The sequence below is a fragment of the Mobula hypostoma genome, chromosome 8 (genome assembly GCF_963921235.1).
Source record: "Mobula hypostoma chromosome 8, sMobHyp1.1, whole genome shotgun sequence".
Lineage (NCBI taxonomy): Eukaryota > Metazoa > Chordata > Chondrichthyes > Myliobatiformes > Myliobatidae > Mobula > Mobula hypostoma.
The window spans coordinates 614073-633042 of NC_086104.1; the positions used below are offsets into that span (position 1 = coordinate 614073).

General features: G+C 47.3%; 1 protein-coding gene across 2 annotated transcripts in view; it reads left to right on the plus strand.

Annotated features, from left to right (window-relative positions):
* fdft1 (farnesyl-diphosphate farnesyltransferase 1) overlaps positions 1-5040 on the plus strand; it is a 31278-nt gene extending 26238 nt beyond the window's left edge. For both annotated transcript variants that reach the window (XM_063055366.1, XM_063055367.1), the window contains exons 5-8: positions 2180-2371; positions 3885-4061; positions 4169-4321; positions 4431-5040. In XM_063055366.1, coding sequence (XP_062911436.1) covers positions 2180-2371; positions 3885-4061; positions 4169-4321; positions 4431-4646 — 738 coding nt within the window. In that variant the 3' untranslated portion in view covers positions 4647-5040. The remainder of the gene's footprint in view (positions 1-2179; positions 2372-3884; positions 4062-4168; positions 4322-4430) is intronic.
* The last annotated feature ends 13930 nt before the right edge of the window (positions 5041-18970 follow it).

The following is an 18970-nucleotide window of genomic DNA, read 5'->3' on the forward strand; positions in this document are numbered from 1 at the left end:
GAGGGGGTGAGTGTGGGCAGCAAGTGTGTCCCCCCGAGGGGGGTGAGTGTGGGCAGTGAGTGTGTTTCCCCGAGGGGTGTGAGTGTGGGCAGCGAGTGTCTCCCCGAGGGGTGTGAGTGTGTCTCCCCGAGGGATGTGAGTGTGGGCATCGTGTGTGTCTCCCTGAGGGCTGTGAGTGTGGGCAGCGAGTGTGTCTCCCCGAGGGCTGTGAGTGTGGGCAGCGAGTGTGTCTCCCCGAGGGCTGTGAGTGTGGGCAGCGAGTGTCACCCTGAGGGGTGTGAGTGTGTCTCCCCGAGGGGTGTGAGTGTGGGCAGCGAGTGTGTCTCCCCGAGGGGTGTGAGTGTGTCTCCCCGAAGGGTGTGAGTGTGGGCAGCAAGTGTGTCTCCCCGAGGGGTGTGAGTGTGGGCAGCGAGTATGTCTCCCCGAGGGGGTGAGTGTGGGCAGCAAGTGTGTCCCCCCGAGGGGGGTGAGTGTGGGCAGTGAGTGTGTTTCCCCGAGGGGTGTGAGTGTGGGCAGCGAGTGTCTCCCCGAGGGGTGTGAGTGTTGGCAGCGAGTGTGTCCCCCTGAGGGGTGTGAGTGTGGGCAGCGAGTGTCTCCCCGAGGGGTGTGAGTGTGTCTCTCCGAGGGGTGTGAGTGTGGGCATCGTGTGTGTCTCCCCGATGGGGGTGAGTGTGGGCAGCGAGTGTGTCTCCCCGAGGGCTGTGAGTGTGAGCAGTGAGTGTGTCTCCCCGAGGGCTGTGAGTGTGGGCAGTGAGTGTCACCCCGAGGGGTGTGAGTGTGTCTCCCCGAGGGGTGTGAGTGTGGGCAGCGATTGTGTCCCCCCGAGGGGGGTGAGTGTGGGCAGTGAGTGTGTTTCCCCGAGGGGTGTGAGTGTGGGCAGCGAGTGTCTCCCCGAGGGATGTGAGTGTGTCTCCCCGAGGGATGTGAGTGTGGGCAGCGAGTGTGTCTCCCCGAGGGGGTGAGTGTGGGCAGCAAGTGTCTCCCCGAGGGGTGTGAGTGTGGGCAGCGAGTGTGTCTCCCCGAGGGGGGTGAGTGTGTCTCCCCGAGGGGGTGAGTGTGGGCAGCAAGTGTGTCCCCCCGAGGGGGGTGAGTGTGGGCAGTGAGTGTGTTTCCCCGAGGGGTGTGAGTGTGGGCTGTGAGTGTGTCTCCCCGAGGGATGTGAGTGTGGGCAGCGAGTGTGTCTCCCCGAGGGGGGTGAGTGTGGGCAGCGAGTGTCTCCCCGAGGGGTGTGAGTGTGGGCAGCGAGTGTCTCCCCAAGGGGTGTGAGTGTGGGCAGCGAGTGTCGCCCGGAGGGGTGTGAGTATGGGCAGTCACTGTGTCTCCCCGAGGGGTGTGAGTGTGGGCAGCGAGTGTGTCTCCCCGAGGGGTGAGAGTGTTGGCAGCGAGTGTGTCTCCCCGAGGGCTGTGAGTGTGGGCAGCGAGCGTCTCCCCGAGGGGTGTGAGTGTGGGCAGCGAGTGTCTCCCCGAGGGGTGTGAGTGTGGGCAACGAGTGTCTCCCCGAGGGGTGTGAGTGTGTTTCCCCGAGGGGTGTGAGTGTGGGCAGCGAGTGTCTCCCCGAGGGGTCTGAGTGTGTCTCCCTGAGGAGTGTGAGTGTGGGCAGCGAGTGTCTCCCCGAGGGGGGTGAGTGTGGGCAGTGTGTTTGTCTCCCCGAGGGGTGTGAGTGTGTCTCCCCGAGGGCTGTGAGTGTGGGCAGCGAGTGTCTCCCCGAGGGGTGTGAGTGTGTCTCCCTGAGGAGTGTGAGTGTGGGCAGTGTGTTTGTCTCCCCGAGGGGTGTGAGTGTGGGCAGCGAGTGTCTCCCCGAGGGGTGTGAGTGTGGGCATTGTGTGTGTCTCCCCGAGGGGTGTGAGTGTGGGCAGCGAGTGTCTCCCCGAGGGGTGTGAGGGTGGGCATTGTGTGTGTCTCCCCGAGGGGTGTGAGTGTGGGCAGCGAGTGTCTCCCCGAGGGGTGTGAGTGTGGGCAGCGAGTGTCTCCCTGAGGGGGGTGAGTGTGGGCAGCGAGTGTGTCTCCCCGAGGGGGGTGAGTGTGGGCAGTGAGTGTGTCTCCCTGAGGGGTGTGAGCGTGGGCAGTGAGTGTGTCTCCCTGAGGGGTGTGAGCGTGGGCAGCGAGTGTCTCCCTGAGGGGCCCGAGGATTTCAGGGACATGGGAATGAGATCACTCTGATGCTCTCTTCTGTTCGTAGTACTGCCACTACGTCGCTGGCCTTGTGGGCATTGGCCTCTCCCGGTTATTTGCTGCTTCTGAACTGGAGGATGCTGTTGTCGGGGAGGACACAGATCTGGCCAATTCCATGGGCCTCTTCCTGCAAAAAACAAACATTATTCGGGACTACCTGGAAGACCAGCAGGAGGGTCGAGAGTTTTGGCCTCAGGAGGTGAGCTTGGCTCTGCACAGAGAGATGAGGTGTGAGGTGGTGAGCCTTGCCCTGGGCAGGAGATTAAGGGCGATGACAGCTTTGCCATGTGTTCTCCCGATCCCCGAGTTCCAACGTGATAATAGATTCAGGACTCAGCCTTCTTTATAAACATGTCTGCACGATTCCTGCCTGCTGCAGCTCACTGGGGATGTTTTGGTCAGAGTGAAGCAGTTGAGCCAAAGGGCCGATTCTGTGTTATAGGACTCTCATTAAGTGACAGTTTCTTCTCCATGTTATGTTGGTAAGTCGATCGGGAGAGGAAGGCACACAGCAAGTGGCAGGGCCTTTTGGAGAACTGATGTACAGAGAACTCGGCTCCCGGACACTGGTAACAGAAGTTGGGAGAGTGGTAAAGGTGTCCGGCTGGCTTGCATTGCTTTGGGCATTACATATGAACGAACATTGGGAATGTAACCATGCAGCACGGAAACAGGCCATCTCGGCCCTTTTAGTCCGTGCCGAACGCTTACTGTTTTCAACTTTGAGACCACGTTTGGAGTATTGTGTGCATTTCTGTTCACTATTACAGGCAGAGTGTGGGGGCTTTATAGAGGGTGCAGAAGAGGATCAAAGTAAATTTGTTATCAAAGTACATGTATGTCACCATATACAACCTAAGACTAATTTTCTTGTGGGCGTTTGCAGTAAATCTGAGAGCAATGTTAGAAGTAATTAAAGACCGCACCCAGCAGGGTGGAGAAGTGAGCGGTGTGCATTACAAGCAAGGAGAGGTTGGACAAACAGGTTTTCTTCTCTGGAGCGTTGGAGGCTGAGAGAGCCGTTTGTAGGCTCGACAGTGTGCTAGGTGGTGGATGGTGGAAACGGATAGTGGTGCCGGGATATAGGGATGTAGACCACGTGCAGGCAGGTAGTGTTAGCTGGGTTAACATCCTGGTCAGTATAAACATGGTCTCTGTCTGTACAGTGATTATCTGTCCCATTGTCTCCGTCTTCTGGATAGAACACTGGCTCCTGGCTTCGCTCACCGCAAGGTACAGCAGGCGCCACGGTAGTGTAGGGGTTAGTGCGACACTATTACAGTTCGGGACGTTGGAGATTAGCGTTCAGTCCCGGTATCCTCTTCAATGACTCTCCGTATATTCTCATGTGCGCATGGGACTCCTCTGGGTGCTCCAGTTTCCTCCCACAGTCCAAAGACGTACTGGGACAGTTAGTTGTGAGGTTGTCAGGGGTTGCTGGGCAATTCTGCACTGTATCTCTATAAACTGATTGGTAAAGGAACTCTGATCTGATCCCTGAAGCACAGCCTCCCTCTCCATCTGCATTGTAAAAAGAATGAATGGTAACTTGTGTGGCCTTTAACACCTCCCGCCGGGCTGGTCTCATCTGGTGTTGAGTTTGCTTTTCAGAATTAGTGGCCCATGGACCAGGGAATCCGAGGTGAATCTGTCCTGCCGTAGAGTGTGCAGCAAGAACAATGAGTCATCTCCCACTGTTGTCTGTGTTTCAGGTGTGGAGTAAGTATGCAGAGAGGCTGTCTGACTTCACCAAGCCCCCAAATGTTCAGGCGGCTTTGCAGTGTCTGAACGAACTGATAACCAACGCTCTGCAACATGTCCCAGATGTCATAAAGTACCTATCACGCCTCCACAACCAGAGTGTATTCAACTTCTGTGCTATTCCACAGGTAATGCACTGGCGGGGGGGATTGCTGACTCTCTGTTCACGTTCCGTTGCTGATACACTGGGAGAGATTGCTGGTTCCCCAGCTAAGACTCTGCCTTTCTACTTTAGGTAATGGCCATTGCTACTTTGGCTGCCTGCTACAACAACCCTCAGGTTTTCCGAGGTGTGGTGAAGATCCGGAAAGGCCAGGCTGTCACGCTCATGCTGGGGGCCACTAACATTGGAGCTGTCAAAGGGATGTTCCAGCAGTACGCTCGGGTGGTGAGTCTCGCTTAATCCTCTTACTCGGCTTTTCTGTAACATGATTACTGCGCCAACTGCCCGGGTTCAATTCATGCTGCTGTCCGTAAAGAGTCATTCTCTCTTCCAGATCGGACAGAAGGTTCCGGGTGCCGGGAAGTGTGGAGCTGAAACACAGCAGATTGTGATGAAGGTGGAGTCACTGAGTCAGACTGAAGGGCAGCTGATGTCTCGAAGTAACCTCTCACCCATTTACCTATCTCTGGCCATGTTCCTGGTGGCAGTCAGCTGGCAGTACTGGCAGAGTCTGACGCGCAGTTCCGGCGAGTACAGGCACAGCCAGTGAGGCTATTTACACCGGAGTGTGGAGCGGGTGACAGGACTGCGATTCCCAACCAAATCATTTATGCTAGCTTACATCTGTGTGATCAAGCCCATCAGACCAGAGTTCGGTGTCTGGCACAAACCCAGCCCAGTGTTACAGCTGTACACCAAACCCCAGCCACAGGCGTGGGAGGTGGCAATACATTATGAAACATTTGGTTGGATGCTTATATCGTCACAATTTGACCTTGGACCGTTTCCTTAAAACCTGCTTGCTGGGACTGTGTCATGAGAGTCTCGTCGGTGAGGCTTGTAGGTGATGCTCTGCGACAGCTTTGGCACTGTCATTAGTCAGGGTGACTTTCTTCTGCATTGATTTGCTGATTGAGATGATTTAATAAATAAGTCTACATGTTTGTCTCTGTAATCATCCTTTGTTTTGTCCTATTGCAAGTTGGGCCCCACTTACGGACACTTACAGACATCTGCGCAGGACCGTGAAAGGCTTGTTTTTTTTTTAAACAAATATTTAAACCTGCAGTATGTGAGCACCAGTCGGAAGTGGATGTCACAATACTGAGGAGGAATTGAAATACGTAGGTTGTGGAAGAGAACAAGGAACCAAAACCCCGGTGAATCTAACTGTTCCTCGGCAAGTGTTCCTTGCCCCAGCCTCCGTTCTTCTGAACTCCAGGCTCAAAGCCATCAAACAGTCCTCATGTTAACCCTTTCATTCCTGGAATAATTCTCATATTATTAAGCTGGAATTTATACTTTCTATTTCTTGAATTTATTTCTTTTATCTCTTGAATTCAGTCATGTAACTTACAAGATGAGGTAATAAATTGGATTAGACAGTAAGCCAGAGAGTGGTAGTAGATGGTTGCCTGTCTGACTTGAGGCCTCTGACTAGTGGTATGGTGCAGGGATTGGCTCTGGATCGGTTGTCATTGTTTGTCATCTATATCGACAATATGGATTATAATGTTGTTCACTGGATCAGCGAAATTGTGGATGACACCAAGTTTGGAGATGTTGTGGACAGCGAGGAAGGCTATCAGAGCTTGCAGAAGGATCTGAACCAGCTGGAAAAATGGCAGATAGAACTTAGTGCAGACCAGTGCAAGGTTTTGAACTTCAGTCAGACCATCCAGGGTAGGTCTCACACAGTGAATGGTAGGGCACTGAAGAATATGGTAGAACAAAGGGATCTGGGACTACAGATCCATGATTTATCCAAAGTGGTGTCGCAGGTAGATAGGGTCATAAAGCTTTTGCACATTGGCCTTCTTAAATCAAAGTATTGAGTATGGGAGATGGGATGTTATGTTGAAGTTGTATAAGATGTTAGTGAGGCCTAATTTGGAGTATTGTGTGCAGTTTTGGTCACCTACCTACAGGAAAGATGTAAACAAGGTTCAAAGAGTGCAGAGAAAATTTACAAGGATGTTGCCAGGTCTGGAGGACCTGAGTTATAAGGAAGATTGAATAGATTAGGACTTAATTCCTTAAAACATAGGAGATTGAGAGGAAATTTGGCAGACCAATTGAATAACTACTTTGGTTCTGTCTTCACTAAGGAGGACATAAATAATCTTCTGGAAATAGTAGGGGACAGAGCGTCTAGTGAGATGGAGGAACTGAGGGAAATACATGTTAGTAGGGAAGTGGTGTTAGGTAGATTGAAGAGATTAAAGACAGATAAATCCCCAGGGCCAGATGGTCTGCATCCCAGAGTACTTAAGGAAGTAGCTCAAGAAATAGTGGATGCATTAGTGATAATTTTTCAAAACTCCTTAGATTCTGGTCTAGTTCCTGAGGATTGGAGGGTGGCTAATCTAACCCTGCTTTTTAAAAAAGGAGGGAGAGCGAAACTGGGGAATTATAGACCAGTTAGCCTAACATCGGTGGTGGGGAAAATGCTAGAGTCAGTTATCAAAGATGTGATAACAGCACATTTGGAAAGCAGTGGACTCATCGGACAAAGTCAGCATGGATTTGTGAAAGGAAAATCATGTCTGACAAATCTCATAGAATTTTTTGAGGATGTAACTAGTAGAGTGGGTCGGGGAGAACCAGTGGATGTGGTATATTTGGATTCTCAAAAGGGTTTTGACAAGATCCCACACAGGAGATTAGTGTGCAAACTTAAAGCACACGGTATTGGGGGTAAGGTATTGATGTGGATAGAGAATTGGTTGGCAGACAGGAAGCAAAGAGTGGGAATAAACGGGACCTTTTCAGAATGGCGGGCAGTGACTAGTGGGGTACCGCAAGGCTCAGTGCTGGGACCCCAGTTGTTTACAATATATATTAATGACTTGGATGAGGGAATTGAATGCAGCATCTCCAAGTTTGTGGATTACACGAAGCTGGGCGGCAGTGTCAGCTGTGAGGAGGATGCTAAGAGGATGCAGGGTGACTTGGATAGGTTAGGTGAGTGGGCAAATTCATGGCAGATGCAATTTAATGTGGATAAATGTGAAGTTATCCACTTTGGTGGCAAAAACAGGAAAACAGATTATTATCTGAATGGTGGCCAATTAGGAAAAGGGGAGGTGCAACGAGACCTGGGTGTCATTATACACCAGTCATTGAAAGTGGGCATGCAGGTACAGCAGGCGGTGAAAAAGGCGAATGGTATGCTGGCATTCATAGCAAGAGGATTCGAGTACAGGAGCAGGGAGGTACTACTGCAGTTGTACAAGGCCTTGGTGAGACCATACCTGGAGTATTGTGTGCAGTTTTGGTCCCCTAATCTGAGGAAAGACATCCTTGCCATAGAGGGAGTACAAAGAAGGTTCACCAGATTGATTCCTGGGATGGCAGGACTTTCATATGATGAAATACTGGATGAACTAGGCTTATACTCGTTGGAATTTAGAAGATTGAGGGGGGATCTTATTGAAACGTATAAAATCCTAAAGGGATTGGACAGGCTAGATTCAGGAAGATTGTTCCCAATGTTGGGGAAGTCCAGAACGAGGGGTCACGGTTTGAGGATAAAGGGGAAGCCTTTTAGGACTGAGATTAGGAAAAACTTCTTCACACAGAGAGTGGTGAATCTGTGGAATTCTCTGCCACAGGAAACAGTCGAGGCCAATTCATTGGCTATATTTAAGAGGGAGTTAGATATGGTCCTTGTGACTAATGGGATCAGGGGGTATGGAGATCAGGGTTCTGAGTTGGATGATCAGCCATGATCATATTGAATGGCGGTGCAGGCTCGAAGGGCCAAATGGCCTACTCCTGCACCTATTTTCTATGTTTCTAAATTTGTTAGAGGTATACAGAATTGAGGGGTGTATATAGAGTAAATATAAGCAGGCCTTTTCCAGAGGTTGGGTGGAACTACATCTGGAGGTAATGGGTTACATTCAAAGTAAATTCTATTATAAAAGTGCTGTACATATGTTCCCATCTACAACCCTGAGGTTCATTTTCTTATGGGCATACTCAACAAATCTGGAATAGTAACTATAACAGAATCAATGAAATACCGGCCACACACTGCATTCAACCAGAGTGGAAAGGTGAAAAGTTTAAGGGAACATGAGGGGAAACTTATTCACTCAGAGGGTGGTGAGAGTGTGGAGCGAGCTGCCAGCACAAGTGGTGCATGTGAACTTGATTTCAATGTTTAAGCGAAGTTTGAATAAGTACATGGTAGGGGTATGGAGGACTATGGTCCTGGTGCAGGTGGATAGAATTAGGCAGTTTAAATGCTTCAGCAAGGACAAGATGGGCCAATGGGCCTCTATATGACTATCTCACACAACACTTCACAGCCCCAGAGCCATTTTTTACTGCTTGAACTTTGCACTAACAGATGACAAATTAAGTACCTTGCCAAAGCCTTCCCAATTTAACATTGAACTACTCACACACTGGCTGCTCTGCTCTTTACTAATGAGGTCTTCTACACTCGTGCTCTTTCATTGATCCTGTTCACAGTTACTAGTCTATGGATTTGCTGAGTAAAAAGAATCTCAGGGTTGTATGTAGTGACATGTATGTACTCTGATGATAAATATTACTTTGGACTGCAACTCCAAAACAAAAAAACTTATTTTAAAACAAGAGAAAATCTGCTGATGCTGGAAATCCAAGAAACATTTTCTATAGACACTGCCTGGCCTGCTGAGTTCCTCCAGTATTTTGTGTTACATATTTTTAAAAGTTAGTTACTTGGGTATATGATTTGGAAAGTGATGGGTCAAACACTGGGAAATGGGACAAACCTCAATGTGGCACCTTGAGCTGAAGCCTTTTTCAGTTTGATCAAACTATCACTCGGGCCTTTATATGAATATCCAAATTCCTATCTCCTCCAATGTGTTCTCCATAGAAACATAGCTGCGTTAACTGAGTGGGGAAGACAACTGAATGTTCCTTATCATCTGAGACAGAAACATTCATTATGATGAAGGAAATTGCAGAACAACTGAAGTTGAGTCACAAGAGACAGGGCAGAATCCACAAAGTTCTGTTGTAATTTCACAGAACACTCATCTTGGGGCACGGAGCTCTGGGTGCAATTGTACAGAAGAGAATGGAGAGGAGGCTCACCACTATGTTATCTGGTACAGAGGGCTTTATGAGGGAGAGATTGGACTGACGGCTTGATTTCCCCAAAGCAAGACGGAAAGGTTCCCTCAACAAAGGCATAGAGAGTAAATTGTCAGAATATTTTCCCCCACTGTAGGGCTATCAAACACAAGGTGGCAGAGATTTGAGGCAAGAAAGGAGCCCTTTCATTCCATCTCAACTTCAAAAGTACTGTCTACCCTCATTAAGTCCATATCCCTCAAACTCCTCTCCTTTCCCATGTCTAAAACATCTTGCAATCTTCCTCTGGCAGATCTTTCCAGACAACCACCACCCTGTGTGAAAATCCTACCCCTCAACAAGACACTTCTAGTTCCAGACTCGAACAGGAAGGGAACTAATATCCTAGCGGGAGGGTTTGCTAATGCTGCATGGTGGGTTTAAACTAGATTTTCAGGGGGATGGGAACCAGAATGCCAGAACAGTTGGTGGAGAGGTTGGAGAGACAAATGTTTAGACCTCAGACAAAGTTAGGAATCAAAGGGTTGAGCAGGGACCGACCAGTATCCTAAACTGCATGTATTTCAATGCAAGAAGTGTCCAAGGAAAGGTAAATGAGCTCAGGGCATGGATCAACACCTGGAATTATTGCAGCCAGCCCCGGGGCAGAACGGGTAGCTCAATATTCCACGGTTTTGTTGTTTTAGATGTGACAGAGCAGAATGGATTAGAGGAGGAGGGGTGGCATTACTAGTCAGGGAAAATGTCACAGCTGTGGGTAGACAGGACAGACCGGAGAACTTGCCTAGTGAGGCGTTATGAGAGGAACTGAGAAATTTTTTTAAAAGACCATATTAATGGGGCTATATTACAGACCATCCAGCAGTCAGAGGGATTTAGAGGAATGAATTTGTAGAAAGATCATAAACTGTTGCAAGAAATGCAAGGTTGTTATAGTAGTCCACCTTTTGACTGGGACTCCCATACTGTAAAAGGATTAGATTTGACTTTGTCAAATATGTTCAGGAAATGTGGCGGGGTGTGGGGATGGGGGTGGGAGAGAACCGAACCAGAGGGAAGGGACTCAAGATAGGACAGATAGTGAAAAAGCAAAGATAATTGTCAGGAAGGGCAGGCAGATGAAAGGACATAATTGCAAACAGCAGGATGAGAATTAGTGCATTGGGAATGCAGAATCAAAAAGGGTCACAAATACAATGCACGGAGTATAATAAGGAGTATAACCACCTATTTCGTTTTTTTTTCTCTATATTATGTAGTGCATTGAACTGCTGTTGCGAAGTTAACAAATTTCACGTCACATGCAAGTGATAATAAACCTGATTCTGATTCTTGGATGTGAGATAGGATTGGAAGATAGAAACATAGAAAACCTACAGCACAATACAGGCCCTTCAGCCCACAAAGCTGTGCCGAACATGTCCTTACCTTAGAAATTACCTAGGGTTACCCATAGAACCTATTTTCTGAGCTCCATATACCTGTCCAGGAGTCTCTTAAAAGACCCTATCATATCCACCTCCACTACCGCCGCCGGCAGCCCATTCCACACACTCACCACTCTCTGCGTAAAAAAACTTATCCCTGACATCACTCAACCTACTTCCAAGCACCTTAAAAATGTGCGCTCTTGTGCTAGCCGTTTCAGCCCTGGGGAAAAGCCTTTGATTATCCACATGATCAATGCCTCTCATCATCTTATACACCTCTATCAGGTCACCTCTCATCCTCCGTCACTTCAAGGAGAAAAGGCCGAGTTCACTCAAACTGTTTTCATAAGGCATGCTCCCAAATCCAGGCAACATCCTTGTAAATCTCCTCTGCACCCTTTCTATGGTTTCCACATCCTTCCTGTAGTGAGACAACCAGAAATGAGCACAGTACTGCAAGTGGGGTCTGACCAGGGTCCTATACAGCTGCAACATTACCTCTCGGCTCCTAAAACTCAATCCCACGATTGATGAAGGCCAATACACCGTATGCCTTCTTAACCACAGAGTCAACCTGTGCAGCTGCTTTGAGCATCCTATGGACTGGGACTCCAAGATCCCTCTGATCCTCCACACTGCCAAGAGTCTTACCATTAATACTATATTCTGCCATCGTATTTGACTTACCAAAATAAACCACCTCACACTTATCTGGGTTGAACTCCATCTGCTACTTCTCAGCCCAGTTTTGCATCCTATCAATGTCCCACTGTAACCTCTGACAGCCCTCCACACTATCCACAACTCCCCCAACCTTTGTGTCATCAGCAAATTTACTAACCCATCCCTCCACTTCCTCATCTAGGTCATTTATAAAAATCACAGAACAGATCCCTGAGACACCACTGGTGACTGACCTCCATGCAGAATATGACCCATCTACAACCACTCTGTGGGCAAGCCAGTCCCATTTGGATCCCATGCCTCCTTACTTTCTCAATACACCTTGCATGCAGTACCTTGTCAAATGCCTTGCTGAAATCCATATACACTACATCTACTGCTCTACCTTCATCAATGTGTTTAATCACATCCTCAAAAAATTCAATCAGGCTCGTAAGGCACAACCTGCCTTTGACAAAGCCATGCTGACTATTCCTAATCATATTATGTGTCTCTAAATGTTCATAAATCATGCCTCTCAGGATCTTCTCCATCAACTTACCAACCACTGAAGTAAGACTCACTGGTCTATAATTTCCTGGGCTATCTCTACTCCCTTTCTTGAATAAGGGAACAACATCTGCAACCTTCCAATCCTCTGGAACCTCTCCCGTCCTCATTGATGATGCAAAGATCATCGCCAGAGGCTCAGCAATCTCCTCCCTCACCTCCCACAGTAGCCTGGGGTACATTTCATCTGGTCCCAGAGACTTATCCAACTTGATGCTCTCCAAAAGTTTCAGCACATCCTCTTTCTTAATATCTACACACTCAAGCTTTTCAGTCTGCTGCAAGTCATCCCTACAATCACCAAGATCCTTTTCTGCAGTGAATATTGAAGAAAAGTACTCATTAAGTATCTCTGCCATCTCCTCCGGTTCCATACTCACTCTTCCACTGTCACACTTGATTGGTCCTATTCTCTCGCATCTTATCCTCTTGCTCTTCACATATTTGTAGAATGCCTTGGGGTTTTTCTTAATCCTGTCTGCCAAGGCCTTCTCATGGCCCCTTCTGGCTCTCCTAATTTCTTTAAGCTCCTTCCTGCTAGCCTTATAATCTTCAAGATCTGTCATTAACTAGTTTTTTTGAACCTTTTGTAAGCTCTTTTCTTCTTGACTAGATCTACAACTGCCTTTGTACACCATGGTTCCTGTACCCTGAACATTTGGCATATTTCTTCCATACATTTCCCTGAGAACATCTCTTCCTAATTTATGCTTCCAAGTTCCTGCCTGGTAGCCTCATACTTGCCCTTACTTCAATTAAACATTTTCCTCTGATATCCCCTTTGCCAATCACCTGTCTAGATCTTGGCTCCATTCCTCCCCCTCCTGTCTTCTCCTATCATTTTGGATCTCCCCCCCCCACTTTCAAATCTCTTACTAACTCTTCCTTCAGTTAGTCCTGACGAAGGGTCTCGGCCCGAAACGTCGACTGTACCTCTTCCTGTAGATGCTGCCTGGCCTGCTGCATTCACCAGCAACTTTGATGTGTGTTGCTTGAATTTCCAGCATCTGCAGGTTTCCTGTTGTTAACATTTTCCTAACTTGGTTATTCCAATCCCTCTCCAATGCGATGGTGAAGGAGGTAGAAATGTGATCACTATCTCCAAAATTCTCTCCCACTGAGAGACCTGACACCTGACCAGGTTCATTTCCCAAAGAAACTACAGCACAGAAACAGGCCTTGTGGCCCTTCTTGGCTGTGCCAAACCATTTTCTGCCTAGTCCCACTGACCTGCACACGGACCATATCCCTCCATACACCTCCCATCCATGTATCTGTCCAATTTATTCTTAAATGTTAAAAAAGAACCCGCATTTACCACCTCATCTGGCAGCTCATTCCATACTCCCACCACTCTCTGTGTGAAGAAGCCCCCCCTAATGTTCCCTTTAAACTTTTCCCCCCTCACCCTTAACCCATGTCCTCTTTTTTTTCTCCCCTTGCCTCAGTGGAAAAAGCCTGCTTGCATTCACTCTATCTATACCCATCATAATTTTATATACCTCTATCAAATCTCCCCTCATTCTTCTACGCTCCAGGGAATAAAGTCCTAACCTATTCAACCTTTCTCTGTAACTGAGTTTCTCAAGCCCCGGCAACATCTTTGTAAACCTTCTCTGCACTCTTTCAACCTTATTTATATCCTTCCTGTAATTTGGTGACCAAAACTGAACACAATACTCCAGATTCGGCCTGTACTCCCAATACCAGATCAAGTACAGCGTCTCCTCTTGTAGGCTTATCTACATATTGTGTCAGGAAACCTTCCTGAACACACCTAACAAACTCCACCCCATCTAAACCACTTGCTCTAGGGAGATGCCAACTTATATTTGGGAAATTAAAATCTCCACCACGACAACCCTGTTATTATTACACCTTTCCAGAATCTGTCTCCCTGTCTGCTCTTCGATGTCCCTATTACTATTAGGTGGTCTATAAAAATAACGTGCAGTAGAGTTATTGACCCCTTCCTGTTCCTAACTTCCATCCAGAGATTCTGTAGGCAGCCCCTCCATGACTTCCTCCTTTTCTGCAGCCGTGACACTATCTCTGATCAACAGTGCCACGCCCCCACCTCTTTTGCCTCCTTCCCTGTCCTTTCTGAAACATCTTAAGCCTGGCATTCAAAGTAACCATTCCTGACCCTGAGCCATCCAAGTCTCTGTAATGGCCACAACATCATAGCTCCAGGTACTGATCCATGCTGAGTTCGTCCGTTTTGTTCATGATACTCCTTGCATTAAAGTAGACACATCTCAAGCCATTGATCTGAGCGCATCCCTTCTATATCACTTGCCTATCCTCCCTCTCACACTGTCTCCAAGCTTTCTCTCTGTGAGCCAACCTCATCTTCCCCAGTCTCTTCAGTTTGGCTCCCACACCCCAGCAATTCTAGTTTAAACTCTCCGCAATAGCCTTAGCAAACCTCTCCGCCAGGATATTGGTCCCTCTCAGATTCAAGTGCAACCCATCCTTTTTGTACAGGTCACGCCTGCCCCAAAAGAGGTCCTAATGATCCAGAAATCTGAATCCCTGCCCTCTGCTCCAATCCCTCAGCCACGCATTTATCGTCCACCTCATTCTATTCCTATACTCACTATCACGTGGCACAGGCAATAATCCTGAGATGATTACCTTTGAGGTCCTGCTTCTCAACTTCCCTCCTAACTCCCTGTAGTCTGCTTTCAGGACCTCCTCCCTTTTCCTGCCTATATCATTGATACCAATATGTACCACAACCGCTGGCTGTTCTCCTTCCCACTTCAGGATTTCGTGGATGCGATCAGAAACATCCTGGACCCTGGCACCTGGGAGGCAAACTACCATCCGCGTTTCTTTCTTGTGACCACAGAATCGCCTGTCTGACCCCCTAACTGTAGAGTCCCCTATCACTGCTGCCATCCTCTTTCTTTCCCTACCCTTCTGAGCCACAGGGCCAGACTCTGTGCCAGAGGTGTGACCACTGTTACTTCCCCCAGGTAGACTGTCTCCCCCAACAGTACTCAAACAGGAGTACTTATTGTTAAGGGGGACGGCCACAGCGGTATTCTCTAGTATCTGACTCTTGCCTTTCCCTCTCCTGACTGTCATCCAGTTATCTGTCTCCCCAGGCCCCGGTGCGACTACCTGCCTATAGCTCCTCTCCATCGCCTCCAGATGTTGAATACTTGTGGGTTGAGTTAAACTGCAAGGGTAAAAGGACACTGATGGCAGTTTTATATAGGCCTCCCAACAGTAGCTGGAATGTGGACCACAGGTTACAATGAGAAATAGAGAAGGCATGCTAAGAGCAATGCTATGATAGTCATGGGAGATTTTAGGGTTAGGGTAAGGTTGAAGATAGCTTTTTAGAACAGTTTGTCATTGAGCCTACGAGGGGATTATCTATACTGGATTAGGTGTTATGTAATGAACCGGAGATGATTCGGGAGCTTAAGGTAAAAGAACCCTTATGAGGCAATAATCACAAAATGATTGAGTTCAACTTGAAATTTGATGGGGAGAAAGTAAAGACTGACATAGAGGTATTTCAACGAAGTTAAAGAAATTTCAGTGGTATGAGAGAGGAGTCGGCTAAAGTAAATTGGAAGGAGCTACTGGCGGGGATGACAGCAGAGCAGCAATGGCATGTGTTTCTGGGAAAAATGAGTAAGTTGCAGGACAGATGTATTCCAAAGACAAAGAAATACTCATGGCAAAATAGTACAACAGTGGCTGACAAGGGAAGTCAAAACTAATGTAACAGCAAAAGACAATAGTGCAAAAATCTGCAGGAAGACAGAAGAATGAGAAACTTTTAAAAAACCTACAGACAGTAACTAAAAGAATCATTAGGATGGAAAAGATGAAATGTGAAAGCAAGCTAACAAATAATATCAAAGTGGATAGTGAAAGCTTTTTCAAGTATATAAAAAATAAAAGAGTTGAGAGTGGACGTAGGACCGCTAGAAAATGAGGCCAGAGAAATAATAACGGGGGACAAGGAGACGGCAGATGAACTAAATGAGTATTTTGCATCAGTCCTCACTGTGGAAGACACTAGCAGTATGCCTGATATTGAAAGGTGTGAGGGAAGAGAAATGAGCACTATTACAAGGGAGAAAGTGCCCAAAATGCTGAAAGACCTTAGGGTACATAAGCCACCTGGAACAGATAAACTACAGCCCAGGGTTCTGAAAGCCTTAGTGGTAGAGATTGTGGAGGCATTAGTAATGATCTTTCAAGAATCATTGGACTCTAGCATGGTTCTGGAGAACTGGAAAATTGCAAATGTCACTGTACTCTTTAAGAAAGGAGGAAGGCAGCAGAAAGGAAATTATAGAGCAATTAGCCTGACCTCAGTGGTTGGGAAGATGTTAGAGTCAATTGTTAAGGATGAGGTGATGGAGTTCTTGGTGACACAGGAAAGATAGGACAAAAAGTCAGCATGGTTTCCTTCAGGGAAAATCCTGCCTGATGAACCTGCTGGAATTCTTTGAGGAGATTACAAGTAGGATAGATAAAGGGGATACAGTGGATGTTGTATATTTGGATTTTCAGAAGGCCTTTGACAAGGTGCCACACATGAGGCTGCTTACCAAGATAAGAGCCCATGGTATTACAGGAAAATTACTAACATGGTTAGAGAACTGGCTGATTGGTAGGAGGCAGCCTATGATTGGTAATCATTTTCCAATGTTCTATAGATTCAAGATCAGTTCCTGTGGATTGGAGGGTGGCTAATGTTGTCCCTCTCTTCAAGAAAGGAGAGCGAGAGAAAACAGGGAATTATAGACCGGTTAGGCTGACGTCAGTGGTGGAAAAGATGCTGGAGTCAATTATAAAAGATGAAATTACGACACATCTGGATAGTAGTAACAGGATCAGTCTGAGTCAGCATGGATTTACAAAGGGGAAATCGTGCTTGACTAATCTCCTGGAATTTTTTGAGGATGTAACTATGAAAATGGACAAGGGAGAGCCAGTGGATGTAGTGTAGCTGTACTTACAGAAAGCCTTTGATAAAGTCCCACATAGGAGATTAGTGGGCAAAATTAGGGCACATGGTATTGGGGGCAGAGTACTGACGTGGATTGAAAATTAGCTGGCTGACAGAAAACAAAGAGTAGCGATTAACGGGTCCCTTTCAGAATGGCAGGCGGTGACCAGTGGGGTACCGCAGGGTTCAGTGCTGGGACCGCAGCTGTTTACGATATACATTAATGATTTAGATGAAGGGATTAAAAGTAACATTAGCAAATTTGCCAATGACACAAAGCTGGGTGGCGGTGTGAAATGTGAGGAGGATGTTATGAGAATGCAGGGTGACTTGGACAGGCTGGGTGAGTGGGCAGATGCATGGCAGATGCAGTTTAATGTGGATAAATGTGAGCTTATCCACTTTGGTGGTAAGAACAGGAAGGCAGATTATTATCTAAATGGAGTCAAGTTAGGAAAAGGGGAAGTACAACGAGATCTAGGTGTTCTTGTACATCAGTCACTGAAAGCAAGCATGCAAGTACAGCAGGCAGTGAAGAAAGCTAATGGCATTCTGGCCTTCATAACAAGGGGAATTGAGCACAGGAGCAAAGAGGTCCTTCTGCAGTTATACAGGGCCCTGGTGAGACCACACCTGGAGTACTGTGTGCAGTTTTGGTCTCCAAATTTGAGGAAGGACATTCTTGCTATTGAGGGAGTGCAGCGTAGGTTCACAAGGTTAATTCCTGGGATGGCGGGACTGTCATATGTTGAAAGATTGGAGTGACTGGGGTTGTATACACTGGAATTTAGAAGGATGAGAGGGGATCTGATTGAAACATACAAGATTATTAAGGGATTGGACACGCTGGAGGCAGGAAGCATGTTCCCGCTGATGGGCGAGTCCAGAACCAGAGGCCACAGTTTAAGAAAAAGGGGTAGACCACTTAGAACAGAGTTGAGGAAAAACTTTTTCACCCAGAGAGTGGTGGATATGTGGAATGCTCTGCCCCAGATGGCTGTGGAGGTCAAGTCTCTGGATGCTTTCAAGAAAGAGATGGATAGAGCTCTTAAAGATTGCGGAATCAAAGGTTATGGGGATAAGGCAGGAACTGGATACTGATTGTGGATGATCAGCCATGATCACAGTTAATGGTGGTGCTGGCTCGAAGGGCTGAATGGCCTACTCCTGCACCTATTGTCTATTGGCAGCAAGTGGGAATAAAAGGATCCTTTTCTGGTTGGCTACCAGTGACTCATGGTGTTCCACAGGGGTCAGTATTGGGACCACTTCTTAATTGTTGCTTCTTTTCAATGCTGATGGAATAGATGGTGATGTTACTAAGCTTGTAGATGATACAAAGATTGGTGGAGGGGCAGGTAGCATTAAGGAAACAGGTAGGATGAAGATGGACATGGACAGATTAAGAGAATGGGCAAGAGAGTGGCAAAAGAAATACAATGTTGGAATATGCATGTTCTGCATAAATGTGCAGACTGTTTTCTCAATGGGGAGAGAATCCAAAAACCTGAGATGCCAAGAGACATGGGAGTCCTTGTGTGGAACACCCTAAAGGTTAATTTGCAGGTTGAGTCAGTGGTGAGGAAGGCAAATACAATGTTAGCATTCATTTCAAGAGGTCTAGAATACAGGAGCAGGGATGTGGTGCTGAGGATTTGTGAGGCACTGGCGAAGCCTCACCTTGAGTATTGTGAACAGTTTTGGGCCCCTCATCTTAGAAAAGATGTGCTGGCATTGGAGAGGGTCCAGAGGAGGTTCACAAGGATGATTCCAGGAATGAAAGGGTTATCATACAAGGAACGTTAAGATAGCTCTGGGTCTGTACTCACTGCAAGTTCTTGATTAGACACAGCATCAAAGGTTACCGGGAGAAAGCAGGAGAGTGGGGTTGAGGAGGGGAAAACGATCAGCCATGATTGAATGGCAGGGCAGACTTGACAGACTAAATGGCCTACTTCTGCTCCCATGTCTTACGGAGTTTCCTTAATCAGTACATAGAAGTTCGAACGAGAGACTGTGCAGTACTGGATCTGCTGTTAGGGAATGAGAGAGGGCAGGTGACAGAAATTTGTGTGGGGGTACACTTTGCATTTAGTGATCACAATGCACAATGCCATTAGTTTCAAAGTAAAT